This window comes from Muscardinus avellanarius, assembly GCF_963383645.1.
Source record: "Muscardinus avellanarius genome assembly, chromosome: 1".
NCBI classification, from domain to species: domain Eukaryota; kingdom Metazoa; phylum Chordata; class Mammalia; order Rodentia; family Gliridae; genus Muscardinus; species Muscardinus avellanarius.
This window is the reverse complement of record NC_137786.1, coordinates 173,350,537-173,365,330: the sequence shown is the minus strand read 5'-3', so window position 1 is coordinate 173,365,330 and position 14,794 is coordinate 173,350,537. Positions and strand designations below refer to the sequence as shown.

At 42.6% G+C, this 14,794-nt stretch overlaps 1 protein-coding gene across 3 annotated transcripts in view; it reads right to left on the bottom strand.

Annotated features, from left to right (window-relative positions):
- Window positions 1–13,911, bottom strand: part of ALG8 (ALG8 alpha-1,3-glucosyltransferase) — a gene marked incomplete at both ends in the record, with an annotated part of 36,544 nt that extends 22,633 nt beyond the window's left edge. Inside the window, 5 exons of one of the 3 annotated variants that reach the window (XM_080695060.1) lie at window positions 686–753; window positions 3,502–3,611; window positions 6,764–6,957; window positions 11,201–11,279; window positions 13,817–13,911. In XM_080695060.1, the coding sequence (XP_080551186.1) occupies window positions 686–753; window positions 3,502–3,611; window positions 6,764–6,957; window positions 11,201–11,279; window positions 13,817–13,911 (546 nt within the window). The remainder of the gene's footprint in view (window positions 1–685; window positions 754–3,501; window positions 3,612–6,763; window positions 6,958–11,200; window positions 11,280–13,816) is intronic. The other 2 variants (XM_080695061.1, XM_080695062.1) reach the window with 2 other exon arrangements.
- Between the last annotated feature and the right edge of the window lie 883 nt (window positions 13,912–14,794).

Genomic DNA, 14,794 nt, shown 5'->3' with positions numbered 1-14,794 from the left:
AAAAATGGGGCTGGGGGTGTAACTTGGAGGTAGAATACCCCTTGGTTCTAACCCCAGTATTAAAATAAATAAATAAATGAATGAATAAATAAATAAATAAATAAGAAAAACAAAAAATAAAGCTGGGCGTGGTGGTACATGCTTATAATCCCAGTACTTGGGAGGCTGAGACAGGAGGATAGCAGGTTTGCATCCAGCCTCAGCTATTAACTTAGTGAGACCCTGTTAAAAAAAAAAAAAAAAAGGATAAAAAATAGGGCTGGGGGAGTATATGGCTCAGAGGTAGAATGCCCCTGGGTTCAATTCCTAGTACTGCAAAAAATAATAGTAATAATAATAATAATAATGATAATAATGATAATAATAATAAAGTAATAAAGGCTGGGAGTGTATCTTGGAGATAGAACTGTGGCTTAGTAAATTTATCCACTACAATGTTGTCTTTACAAACTACAAATAAACTTAAGGGGAAAAAATAGAATTATGCACCCTTTTTTTGTGTTTTGGCCATGCTAGGAATTAAACCCAGGAGCATTCTGCCACTAAGCACATGTTCAGCCCTCTTTAACCTTTTTTTGGTGACCGGATCTCCCTAAGTTGTCAGGCTGGCCTTGAACTTGCTACCCTGCAGGGTCAGCCTCCTCAGTGGCGGGGGTTACAGGCGTGTTAGGCACTTCGTGCTTACCTGAAACAACCGTGCAATGGAGAGCAGCAGCATCCCAAACAAAAACCCGTTGTACTGGAAATGAATATCTGGACAGACGTCAAGGAGAAACAACCAAGGAGACCACATTTATAATGACGTGTCAGCCAACCGTGTGCAAAGATTGCAAATGCTTTCTTGACAGATGAAGCCAAAAATATAAGTGCTAGTTTGCCTTCTCATGAATGTGTTTTCTATAAACAAAGCCAAATCCTAGAAAAATGTGTAACTACAATTTATGTTTTCTTGTGTGGTGCTGGGGTTGGGACCCAGGGGTATTCTACCTCCAAGCTACACCCCTGGCCCTATGTTTTTATTTTTATTTGAAACAGGGTATCACTAGGTTGATGAGAGTCTACTTGCTAAGGCTTTCTTTGACCCCGTGGCCCTCCTGTCTCAGCCTCCCAAGTACTAGGATTATAGGCCTGTGTCACCACAACCGGTTTACAGTTGATGTCTAAAACAAAAATAAAACTTTCCCTACCTTAAAGGCCCAACATCTAAGGGACAAGAAAAAAATTTTTTTTTTTTTTTTTTTTTTTTTTGCGGTACCGGGGATGGAACCCAGGGCCGTTCTACCTCCGAGCTACACCCTCAGCCCTTTTTGTTTTTCTTTATTTTGAAACAGGGTCTCAATGAGTTGCAAAAGGGCCTCACTAAGTAGCTGAGGTTGTCTGTGAACCGGACCCTCCTGTCTCAGCCTCCCAAATGCTGAGATTAGAAGCGTGCGCCACCACGTCCGGCTAATGAATATTTTTTGTTTTGTTTTGTTTGTAGTACTGGAGATCAGATTTAAGAGTCTCATGCATGCTAGGCAAGTGTTCTACCACTGAACCACAACTCCAGTCCTTTTTAGTTTTTATTCTGCGATGGGGTCTTACCAAGTTGCCCATACTGCCCTCAAATTTGTGCTCCTCCTGCCACAGCCTCCCAAGTAGCTGGGAGTACAAATCTGTGCTCTGCTGGCTTGTTTTGCTTTTCAGAATTAGAGGTAAGAAAGGAAGGGAGTCAACAGCTACAGAAAGCTACTAGCAAGCAACACTCCATTGTTTGAAGTACACACACAATCTTATTTACTAGGCCTCAAAAGTGAATTTGTGAAGTAGTTAGAATTATCCTCTTTAGAGACAAGGAAATTAAAGGCTGGAGACTGTCATCTACTCTTTTCCCTAAAGCTACAGTGACAACACAACTAAGATTTATGTCGAAGCAGGGCATGATGGCACATGCTCATATTCCTAGTACTTGGGAGGCTGAAACAGAAGGAGCCCAGGTTTGTAACCAACCTCAGTAACTTGGTGAGGCCCTCAGCACCTTATTGAGATCCTGTTACAAAATAAAAAATAAAAGCGGGGTGTGGTGGCACACACCTGTAATTCTAGTACTTAGAAGGCTGAGATAGGAGGATCAATGTTTGAGGATAACCTCAGAAAGGAGTGAGACTCAGGCCGGGTGTGTGGTGGTGCACACTTGTAATCCCAGCATTTGGGAGGTTGAGACAAGAGGTTTGCAGTTTGTGGATAGCCTCAGTTACTACCTAGTGAGGACCTTTGCAACTCAGTGAGACCCTGTTTCAAAATAAAGAATAAGCCGGGCGTGGTGGCGCACGCTTGTAATCCCCGCGCTTGGGAGGCAGAGACAGGAGGATCGCGCAGGTTCGAAGCCAGCCTCGCGGGCTGGCTTAAGAGACCCTGTTTCCAAATAAAAATGTAAAAATAGGTCTGGGAGTGTAGTCCGGAGATAGAAGGGCTTCCAGGAACCCCAGTACCACCAAAAAAAAAAAATAAATAAAAAATATATATAGGACTGACTGAGGGCGTAGCTTGGAGATAGAATGTCCCTGGGTTCAATCCCTATTACCACATAGACAAATAAACAACTAAATAAAATAAAAAAAAAATAAAAGCCAGGCACAGTAATGCATGCTTGTAATCCTAGTATTTGGGAGGCTGAGACAAGAGGATTGAGGTTCACAGAAAGCCTCAGCAACTACTTAGTGAGGCCCTTCGCAACTCAGTAACATCCTGTTTCAAAATAAAGAATAAAAAAATAGAGCTAGGGGTATAGCTCAGAGTTAGAATGCCCCTGGGTTCAATCCCTAGTACTGCAAAAATAAATAATAAAAGAGGCTGGGGGTGTAGGTCAGTGGCACCACCCCTGGGTTCAATTGCCAGCATGAAGCAGGAGGAATGGGCATAGTTAAAATCTCTCTCCACACATACCAGTATATTGTTTTACTGATGGTATGTCTTTTTTTTTCTTTTTTGCAATACTGGGATTGAACCCAGGGCCTTATGCATGCTAGGTAAGTACTGTCACTGCACTACATCTCCAGCCCTTTACTAATGGTTTTAACTGTTTTTCACATATCACTACTAATTTTTCAGGGAGAAAGTCTTCTCTAACAATCAGAATCCAATAAAATTGAACAGAACACACAGTTTTGGAAGCCTACTAACCCATCCCACTCCTATTTTCAAAAGAAGCTCACATTTTTTTATTTTTTATTTTGGTGGTACTGGGGTTCCTGGAAGCCCTTCTACCTCCGGGCTACACTCCCAGATCTACTTTTTTTTTTACATTTTTATTTGGGAACAGGGTCTCCTAAGCCAGCCCGCGCGGCTGGCTTCGAACGTGCACGATCCTCCTGTCTCTGCCTCCCAAGCGCGGGGATTACAAGCGTGTGCCACCACGCCCGGCTAAGAAGCTCACATTTTAATAATCATCATTATAGAAAAATTAGTCTTACTTTGGCATATATGAAAATAAGAAGGCAGTTCATAGAGTATCAAGGATACGATCTACAATCAACAACCCGAAGTTCCACAGCAGTAACACTGACAGAATGAACTTTGGCTTCTCTGTAAGTTCTTTACCCGCCTTCTTTCCATCAATGCATTTGCAGCACCTACAATAACACATCAGGAAAGAAACAGAAACAACTTTGATCTTCATTAGCACACCACTAGTCTTCTGCAAAGTATGCTATGGCATTATTTTATTAGCCATTACTGATAAGCTGATCATACCATTCTTGGTTGCTTGAAAGGGTGACAAAGACCACTTCCAGGTCTCTTTCTCAACCTATGTTTATCTGAAAAAAAGTCTCCATTTAATAGAACTAAAAAAACCCCAGCCAACTAAAACCCCAAAAATCAGGATTTTGAAAATCAAGAGGAGAGCCGGGTATGGTGGCGCATGCTTGTAATCCCCGCATTGGGAAGGCTGAGACAGGAGGATCATGGTTTGTGGACAGCCTCAGCTACTTGGTGAGGCCCTCTGCAACTCAGGGAGACTCTCTTTCAAAAATAATGAACAAAAAATAGGGCTGGGGTGTCGCTCGGGGGTAGAATGCCCCTGGGTTCCAGCCCCAGTACTACACACACACACACACACAAAAAAAAAAAAAAAAAAAAAAAAAAGAAAAAGAAAAAGAGGGTACAAATTATTTTAGTTCTTGATTTCTTTTTTGTTTGTTATTGTTTTGGTACTGAGGATTGAACCTAGGGGCCTTCTACTTCCAAAGCTATATCTCCAGCTTCTTCTTTTTATTTTTTGTGGTACTGGGGATGGAACCCAGGGGCATTCTACCTCCATGATATGCCCCCAGCCCTATTTTTTTAATTCTTTATTTTGAAACAGGGTACACACACACACACACACACACACACACACACACACACACACACACACAATGAAGCTGCAAACTTGCAACTTCTGATTTTCCAAGTAATAATAATTTTAAAATAATGTATGCCATCTAAATGTTGAGATATATTAAATGATAATAAAGGTGATAAAACCTTAAAATCTCATTTCTGTTTTAATAAAATATACTGAGCTGGGCGTGGTGGTGCACACTTGTAATCCCAGCATTTGGATGGCTGAGACAGGAGGATCACAGTTCAAGGACAGCCTCAGCTATTACTTAGCGAGGCCCTTTGCAACTCAGTGAGACCCTGTTTTAATAGAAAACAAAAAATAGGGCTGAGGGTGTAGCTCAGAGATAGAATGGCCCTGAGTTCCATCCCCAGTACCTCAAAAAATAAAAAAATATACAGACACCATAATAAATATGTTTTTGTTGTTGCTGTTGTTTTTGGGGGAGGGTTACTGGGGATTGAACCTAGGTACATTCTACCCCCTGGCCTTTTTTTAACTTTTTTTTTTTTAAACAAGGTCATGCTAGGTTGCTGAGAGTCTCACTAAATTGCTAAGGCTGTCCTCGAACCTGTGACCCCGTCTCAGCCTCACAGGTATTACAGGCTTGCACCAAAATGTTAATAGATATAGTTCTAGGAGGGAAAATATGCAGTCATTGGTGTATGTGTACTTTTCCAAAAATGAAGATGCATCATTTTTCAAAAAGATTTCTAAAGTTTTACATTTGAATATTGGCAAGTTTGGGGGTTTTTGTTTTGTTTTCTGGTACTGGCAATTGAACCCAGGGGTGTTCTACCTCCAAGCTTCACCTCCAGCCCTTTTTATTTTTATGTTGAAACAGATTCTAAGTTGCTGAGACTGGTTTCCAACCTTCGATCCTCCTGTCTTAGCCTCCAAAGCTGCCGGCTTTAATATTGGCAAATACTAAAAACAAAGAATCTAAGCTAGGCCTGGTGGCGTACATCTATAATCCCAGTACTTGGGAGGTTGAGACAGGAGGATCACAGGTTCAAGAACTGCCTCAGCAAATAGTGAGACTCATCAATCTAGTGAGATCCTTTTTCAAAGTAAAACTAAAATAGGGCTAGGGGTAGACTCAGAGGTTGGATGCTCCTGGGTTCAATCCCAGTACCCCCCCCCACACACAAATAAAGAGGAATCTAAAACAAGTAAGAGAGGCAATTAAACAAAGGCTAGAAAAGGCATCCTATTTCCCCAGGGAGACGATTTCCTCATGAACAGAGAGAGCAACCTCAAAGAATAGATAAAACAACTAAATAGATTAATAATCAATATACAGTGCCTGGTTCTGGGAACTGGCACCCAGGTTTCAGCGATCCTATTTAACTGTTCCCTCTCCTTGGCTGATGGAAATGAATTCTACTCCCTCTTCCCGTCTGCCTGGAGAGAGCTTGCACTCAAACACGGTGCTAAGAGGAACGTACGACAAATCACCTTCCCTTCCAACTCGTGCCAGGGCATAAGCGGACTGGAAGTGAGGGGGTCAAACAAGAGTTACTCGATGACAACAAGCAGAGGTTAGAACATTCCCAAGGGACCTTCCTGCTGGGGGCAGAGCTCAGCTGTGCAAATGTGTGCGTCCCAGCCAATGCGGCCATCGCAGAACTCTCTAGGGTCCTGCTGCAAGGAAGGAGAGAAAAACACCTGGAGATATGTTGGGTGGGTGAACCGGTCCTGGAACTCCACTCTGTCTGCCTTTTTTTGGATGTGTGGAATTGGGGATTAAACCCAGGGACATTCTACCTCCAAGCTACATGCCCAGTTCTATTTTGTATTTTTATTTTGAAACAGGGTCTCCCTAGGTTGGTGAGTCTCACTACTTGCCGAGGCTGACCATGAACCTGCAATCCTCCTGTCTCAGCCTCCCAAGGACTGGGATTACAGGTGTGTGCCACCACAGCCAGCTTTTGTCTGCCTTTTACAACATTCATAATCTCTTCTTCTATCTTTGCCTTGTACCTCATCTTACTCCCATTTATTCTGCAGATTCCACTCGACTTCTCGTTGTAATTTTTTTTTTGTACCAGGGATGGAACCCAAGAGCCTTCTACCTTGGGCTATGCCCCGATCCCTACTACCTTTTACTTGGAAACAGGATCTCAGCAAGTTGCTGAGAGCCTCACTACATTGCTGAGGCTGGTTTTGAATCTGCAATCCTCCTGTCTCAGCCTCCCAAGAACTGAGACTACAGGTGTGCGCCACCACACCCATCTCCTGTTCAAGGTAATTACACAGTTTAAAGCACAGTAGTTTTTCATTATTTTAGCATTTTCTGTTATATAAGTTCTGTTTCCTTTAAATAAGGAATAAGTTAATACTATTTAATACCCTATTTCCTCAAAACCGTCCAGACAAAATGACATTTCCCAGACTTACTCGTGGACAGCATACACAAAGAGTGCATCTGTAAAGATGACAGAAAACCTCTGGAAAAGTAAGGTCCTTGAGCTGAAGTAGTTCAGATTATGGACATTCAGCATCTCTTGATCAAAATATTTGGCAACATGTGACAGGATGTACTCAAACCATGCAAAAAACGGCGGGTAATCCAAGGTCCACTCTGAAGTTGCCTGTGATACAAATTGAAAATAAAACATATTGTAAGTAACTGAAAACAAAGAAGATATAAAAACACAAAAGTTTTCACTACCTGGTCTTTAAAAATAGCACAGTGAAATCAGGGTGTGGTGTGTGTTTGTAATTCCAGTACTTGGGAGGCTGAGGCAGGTGGTTCATAGGTTTGAGGGCAGCCTCAGCAAGTAGTAAGACTCTCATCAACCTAGAGAGAACTTGTTTCTAAATAAAAACAAAATAGGTCTGGGACGTAGCTCAGAGTTCTAGCAGAAGGCCCTTGGGCTCAATTCCCAGTAAAACACACACACACACACACACACACACACACACACACACACACACACCCCACAGTGAAATTGCATTTAAAATAATGCACAGTTTAAGGCATAGTAGTTTTCATTATTTTAGCATTTGCTTTTATATAAGTTCTATTTCCTTTAAATAAGGAATAAGTTAATACTATTTAATACCATATTTCCTCAATACAATCCAGACAAAATGACATTTCCCAGACTTATTCATCTGGAGCTGGGTATGGTGGCACAAGCCTATAATCCCAGTACTTGGGAGGCTGAATCAGGAGGCTTGCAGGTTCAAGGCCAACCTCAGCAATTAGTGAGGTGCCTCAGCAACTTAACAAGATCCTATTTCCAAATAAAAAATAAAGCTGAGCAAAGGAGGATCTCAACCCACCCATCTCAGCCTCCTAAGTACTATTTCCTAAGTACTGGATTATAAGCATGTGCCACCGTACCTGGCAATAATAATTTTAAGTGATAATATTATTAATTTCACATTTAGTTCAATACTTTTCATATATACATGAATGCTTTTATAACTTTTAAAGACATTGAATAAAATTACATTTATGTATATATAAAATGTAATATTTATAATAACCCCATGAGGTAGGCGAGCCTACCACACCTGTTTAAACCAATGGTATTTAATCTTGGGAAGCTGAAACAGGAGGATCGCAGTTTTGTGGCAGCCTCAACAATTTAGCAAGGTCTTCCACAATTTAGTGAGACTCTATTTCAAAATTAAAAAAAAAAAAAAATCCTGGCAAGGTGGCACAAACTTGTAATCCTAGTACTTGGGAGGCTGAGACAGGGAAATCACAGGCTCAAGGCCAGGTATGGTGGCACATGCTTATAATCCAGTACTTAGGAGGCTGAGACGGGTGGATCGCAGGTTCATGGCCAGACTCAGGTACTTAGTGATGCTTTCTGCAACTTAGACTCTATTTAAAAATAAAGAAGAGTTGGGTCTGGTGGCACACACTTGTAAATCCCAGTACTTGAGAGGCTGAGACAGGAGGATCACAGGTTCGCAGCCAGCCTCAGCTAATTAGTGAAGCCTTCCACAACTTAGTGAGACTGTTTCAGAATAAAGAATAAAAAATAGGCTGGGGGTGTAGCCCAGAGGTAGAATGCCCAATACCAAAAAATGTTCAATCCCCAATACCAAAAAAATAAAAAATTATTACTATTGGCTCAAGGTATAACCCAGTGGTAGAACACAGGCTTAGCATACACAAATAAATAAATTCAATTCAATTTCTTGTTTAAAAAGTATTACAATTAGCCGAGCGTGGTGGCACATGCTTGTAATCCCGGCATTTGGGAGGCTGACACTGGAGGATCGCAGTTTGTGCACAGCCTCAGCTACTTAGCAAAGCCCTTTGCAACTCAGTGAGACCCTGTTTCAAAAAATAAAAAGACTGAAAAATAGGACTGTGGGTATAGGTTGGAGGGAGAATGCCCCTGCGTTCCATACTCAGTACCGCAAACAAAATAATAAAAAAAATTATTACTATTATTGTAGGATGTCTCTAAAACCAGGGCCTTGTACCTAGAAGAGCTGAAACAGTAATTCAATGAAAAAGTCCTCTTTCCTTAGAAGTACAGTATGGGGCTGGGCATGGTGGCCCAAGCTTGTAAAACTTGGGAGGATAAAACACGAGGACTGGTGATTGGCAGCAAGCCTTAGAAGGCCCTCTACAATTTAGTGAGATCCTATTTCAAAATAAAAAATAAAAAAGGAGCAGGGAATGGTAGCACACACCTGTAATCCTGGTGCCTGGGAGGATGAGATAGGAAGATCACAGATTTGCAGGCAGCCTCAGCTACTTAAAGAGGTTCTCATCAACTTAGTGAGACCCTGTTTCAAAATAAAGAATAAAAATAGGGCTAGGGGTACAGCTAAGAGGCAGAATACCCCTGGGTTTAATTCCCAGTACTGCAAACAATAATATTAATAAATAAATAACTTCTGAGGCATAATGCCCCTGGGTTTAATCCCCAGTAAAACACCCCTCCCCCCACACACGCGCGCGCCCAGAGATTCACTTATTTTATTGAAAAGTCCCAGTTTTTCTTTTTTCTTTTTTTGGTGGTACTGGGGTTCCTGGAAACCCTTCTACCTCCGGGCTACAGTCTCCACCTCCCAAGCACAGGGATTACAAGCGTGCGCCACCACGCCCGGCTTTTTTCTTTTTTTATTGATTCACTTATTTTATTAAAAGATTCACTTATTTTATTGAAAAGTCCAAATTTTTCTTTTTTCTCTTTGTTGTTTGTTTTTTGTGTACTGGGGATTCAATTCCAGGGTACTCTACCTCTGAGCTACACCCCCAGCCCTATTTTATTTATTGTTTTGAAACAGACTAATTAAGTTGCAGAGGGCTGTATAATGTTGCTGAGGCTAGCCTTGAACCTGTGATCCTGTCTCAGCCTCCCAAGTATTGGGATTACAGGTTTGAGCCACCACACTTGGTAACATAGTTACACATTTTATGTGTGTATGTATGTATTGGTATTAGGGATAGAATCCAGGGGCTTTCTAACTCTGAGCTGTGTCCCCAGCCCTAATTTTTTTTTTTTTTTTTGGTGGTACTGGGGATTGAACCCAGGGGCATTCTACCACTGAGCTATACCTCCAGCCCAATTTTTTTTTTTTTCCATTTTGAAACAAGGTCCCACTAAGTTGCAGAGGGCCTCACTAAGTATCTGAGGCTGGCTGCAAACCCAGATCCTCCTGTCTCAGCCTCCCACGTACTAGGATTACAAGCATGTGCTACCATGCCGTGTGTGTGTGTGTGTGTGTGTGTGTGTGTGTGTGTATGTGTGTATGTGTATGTATGTGTATATATATATATATATATATATATATATATATATATATATATATATATTTTTTTTTTTTTGGTGTTGGGGATGGAACCCAGGGACATTCTACCTCCCAGCAATATCCCCAGCCCCCCCCCCTTTTTTTAATTCTTTTTTTGAAACAGGGTTTCCTTGAGTTGCAAAGGGCTTCACTAAGTAGTAGCTGAGGCTGTCCACAAAACCATGATCCTCCTGTCTCAGCCTCCTGAATGCTGGAATTACAAGCATGCGCCACATGCCCAGCATTCCTACTTTTATTTTTATTTTGAGACAGGGTTTCACTAGGTTGATGAGAGTCTCCCTACTTATGGAGGCTATCCTTGAACCTGCAATCCTCCAGTCTCAGCCTCCCAAGCACTTGGTATGCATCACTACACCCAGTGGGGATCTCGTTTTGAAGTAAGGGGATTCCCTAGTAGTTCCAGAAGACAGAATTGAGGAAAAAACACCATTTTCATAAGATTAGACATATGATTGTAGGGAAACCTATTTTTAATACTTTTTTTGTGGCAGTGCTGGGGATTGAACCTACTGCCTCATCCATACTAGGTGAATGCTCTACCACTAAGCTATCTCAGCTCTGGAAATCTGTTTAGTATCAATATTTATGTGGTCTTATACATCTTAATAAAAATACAAAAATGCACTTGGGAGGCCGAGACAGGAGGATCATGCAGGTTCGAGGCCAGCTGTGCTGGCTTAAGAGACCCTGTTTCCAAATTAAAAAAAAAAAGTATAAAATAGGTCTGGGAGCCGGGCGTGGTGGGGCACGCTTGTAATCCCCACGCTTGGGAGGCTGAGACAGGAGGATTGCGCAGGTTCTAAGCCAGCCTCGGCTACTGAGTGAGGCTCTCAGCAACTTAGTGAGACCCTGTTTTCAAATAAAATATAAAATAGGTCTGGGAGTATAGCCCTGAGGTAGAAAGCCCTGGGTTCCACCCCCAGTACCACCAAAAAAAAAAAAAAAAAAAGGTCTGGGAGTGTAGCCCGGAGGTAGAAGGGCCCAGGAACCCCACTACCACCAAAAAAACAAAAAACAAATACAAAAATGATTAAAAGGAAAACTTACCTCATAATACCACTGTGAGAGTGGCAAACTGTGAGTGATGGCAAGCCAGTTCCGGTGTACTTCAAAATCTGTGGAATGGCTAAATAAACAAAAGGAAATATTGAAACACCAATTTCTTTTTGTGTGTGTGGTACTGGGGATGGAACCCAGGGGCACTGTATCTCCGAGCTATGCCACCCTATTTTATTTTTTTGAAACATGGTCTCAGTAAGTTGCTGAGTACCTTATTAAATTGCTGGGGCTAGCCAGGCATAGTGGCACCCACTTGTAATCCCAGCATTTGGGAGGCTGAGACAGGAGGATAGCGGTTCGTGCACAGCCTCAGCTACTTAGTGAGGCTTTTTGCAACTTAGTGAGACCCTATTTCAAAATAAAAAATCAGGCTGAGGGTATAGCTTGGAGGTAGAATGACCCTGGGTTTCATCCCCAGTACCAAAAAAGAGAAAAGAAAAGAAAAGAAAAATTGCTGAGGTTGACCTCGAACCTGCAATCCTCCTGTTTAGCCTTCTAAGTACTAGGATTACAGATATGCGCCACCACTCCTGGAACATTCATCAATTTCTAACTTTCTTATTTATTTATTTATTTATTTATTTATTTATTTATTTATTTATTTATTTATTTATTTATTGTGGTACTGGGCTGGGGATGGAACCCAGGGGCTACCTCCTGTCCCCGCCTCTCAAGCACAGGGATTACAAGCGTGCGCCATCACACCCGGCCATCTCAGTCTTCTAAGTACTGGGATTACAGGCATGTGCCACCATGCCTGACATATTACAAGGTTTAAATAATTACATATAAACCAAGTGTGGTAGTGTACACCTGTAATCCAGTCCTCGGGAGGCTGAGACAGGAGGATCACAGGTTTGAGGACAGCCTCAGCAAGTAGTAAGGCTCTTATCAACCTAGTGGGACCCTCTTTCAAAACAAAAAATAGGACTGGGAGTGTAGCTCAGAGGTAAAATGTTCCTAGGTTCAATCCTCAGTACCACCAAAAAGTATATAAGTAAATATATACATACATGTATATAAATAATTGCATATATACATTAGAATGGACACATATTCTATACACAAAGAATAAGAGGTCATACAGAGCTTGAATCAAAGTATACCAATAAACCAAACCCTAAACTAGGAGATGGGAAGACTTGAAGGGAAGGGACAAAGGGATGAGAATGAGAGGCAAAAAGTGAAAGTTGGAAGGATGAAGTGAAGGCAGGAGCTAATGTTAATATTTATCTCACATTCCTCTGTATAGATGCCATTACTGGATGATGGCTCTGCACCCATTCATCATACCACAGATTATGACTTCATAACTGTGTATGAATTGGTCATCTTGCTTTTCCTCCTTTACTAATCTTCAGCCAAAACAGTGCCTTTTTTTTTTTTTTTTTTTTTTTTTGTACTGAGGATTGAACCCAGGGGTATTCTACTTCTGATTTACACCTTTCCATTGATTTTTTTTTTTTTTAATTTTGAAATAGGATCTCACTAAATTGCAGAGGCTGGTCTTGAACCTGCCATCCTCCAAATTTAGCTTCCCAAATACTGGGATTATAGTGTGGGCTACTAGGCCTGGTTTACAGATGTTTTTTGTACCTGAGTGATGAGGGAGCTCTTTCCTGCTACAGAAAAGAAGTTACTTTTTCCTGGGCCTGACCTGTCTTTCACATTGCTTACTCTTTCATACTTGGGATTTTAACTTAAACATCACTTTGGGTGAATGCAATCAAAGCATAATATAAACGTGTACGGAAATTTCACGGTGAAGCCCTTTAATCTGTGCAATTAACATGCATTAAACCAAGCGTGGGGGGCATGTTTGTAATCCCAGTACTAGGGAGGCTGAAACAGGGGCATCACGGGTTCTCGGCCAGCCACAGCTACTTAGTGAGGCCCTCTACAACTTAATGAGACCCTGTTTCAAAATAAAGAATACAGCCGGGTGTGGTGGTGCACGCTTGTAATCCCGGCATTTGGGAGGCTGAGACAGGAGGATCGCAGCTACTACTTAGTGTAGCCCACTGCAACTCAGTGAGACCGTTTCAAAACAAATAATAACTTTAATGATAATAATAACAACACCACCACTAAGTCTAGGGTGTAGCTCGAAGGTAGAATGTCCCCGGGTTCAATCCCCTGTACCACACACGCACACTATAATAAAAAAATAACTTCCTGTTTTCTTTATAGATCTCATCAAAATCTGAAACTTTTCCAGTCGTCTGTGTGCCCCCACCAACTGCACGGAGAAGAAGGTCTGGAAATGTCTTCTGCTCACCACTGGATCTGCAGGGTAAATTTACAACAGCGCCTGGCGCCACTGGCAGCTGCTAACCCTGACTGAATGAATGGTGGGGGAGGGTGTTCAATGTGCATGTTAAGGATGAGGACCCTGAAGCTCAGGAATGAACCTGGCCAGCCAGGATACAGCCTACTCCTGGGCTCAGGTGACGACCACGCAGCGGGAAGCTCGGCCCAGGCTCTCGGAGCGGTGGCCACACGTCCTGACGCGTCCTCCTCTTACCAAGGGATGGTCACGTTTCTCCCCCAACCCGACCGATCGCGAGGCTTCCCCGCCCAGCCCCTGGCCGTGCAGGTCCTTACTAGGTGGGAATGAGAAGGCACTTGAGGAGAGTCACCCCGAGCGCCAAAGCCGAAAACCAATGGCCACTGCCCAGCAAAAGCCACGGCGCCGCCATTCCTCCGCAGCTTGCGCTTCCAGCCAATCAGAGGCACTTCCGGGTTCCCGCGCATGCGAAGAAGGCGCTCCGAGGCGGGCTGGCGAGCTGCGCGCATGCGCCCAGCGGAGGCCAGCGCTCCAGCATTTAAGCCAACGTGTGCCAGCACGCCCGGCAACCCGGCTCTTAAATTTTAAGGATTAGTCGGGCGTTGTGGCGCACGTTTGTAATCCCAGCATTCGGGAGGCTGAGAATGGAGGATTGCGGTTCGCAGATAGCCTCAGCTATTTAGTGAGGCTCCCTGCAGTGAGACCCGGTTTCAAAATAAAGAATAAAAAAATAGGGCAGTGGGTGTAGCTCGGAGGTCAAATGCCTGTGGGTTCCATCCCCAGACCCGCAAATAAATAAATAAATAAATAAATAAATAAATAAATAAATAATTAAATAAATATTTTTGGTGGTACTGGGGATGGAAACCTTCTACCTCCAGGCTACACTCCCAGACCTATTTTTTAAAATATTTTATTTGGAAACAGAGTCTCTTAAACCAAGGAGGCTGTCTTCGAACCTGCGCGATCCTCCTGTCCCCTACTCTCAAGCGTGAGGATTACAAGCCACCACGCCCGGCTTAAATAAATTTTAAAACTTAAATTAAAAAATATAAAAAGGGTCGAGGTGGAGCTCAGAGGTAGAATGCCTCCGAGTTCAGTCCCTAATACCAGTATATACGCACACCCACACATGACACAAGCACACACACGTATAATAAACTGGGCATGTTAACACACACAACTGTAATCCTAGCTACTGAGGAGGCTAAGACAGGAGGATCACAAGTTCAAGGCCAGCCTGGACAATTTAGCGAGACCCCCTCGCCATCTCAAAATAATATAAAATTGGACGT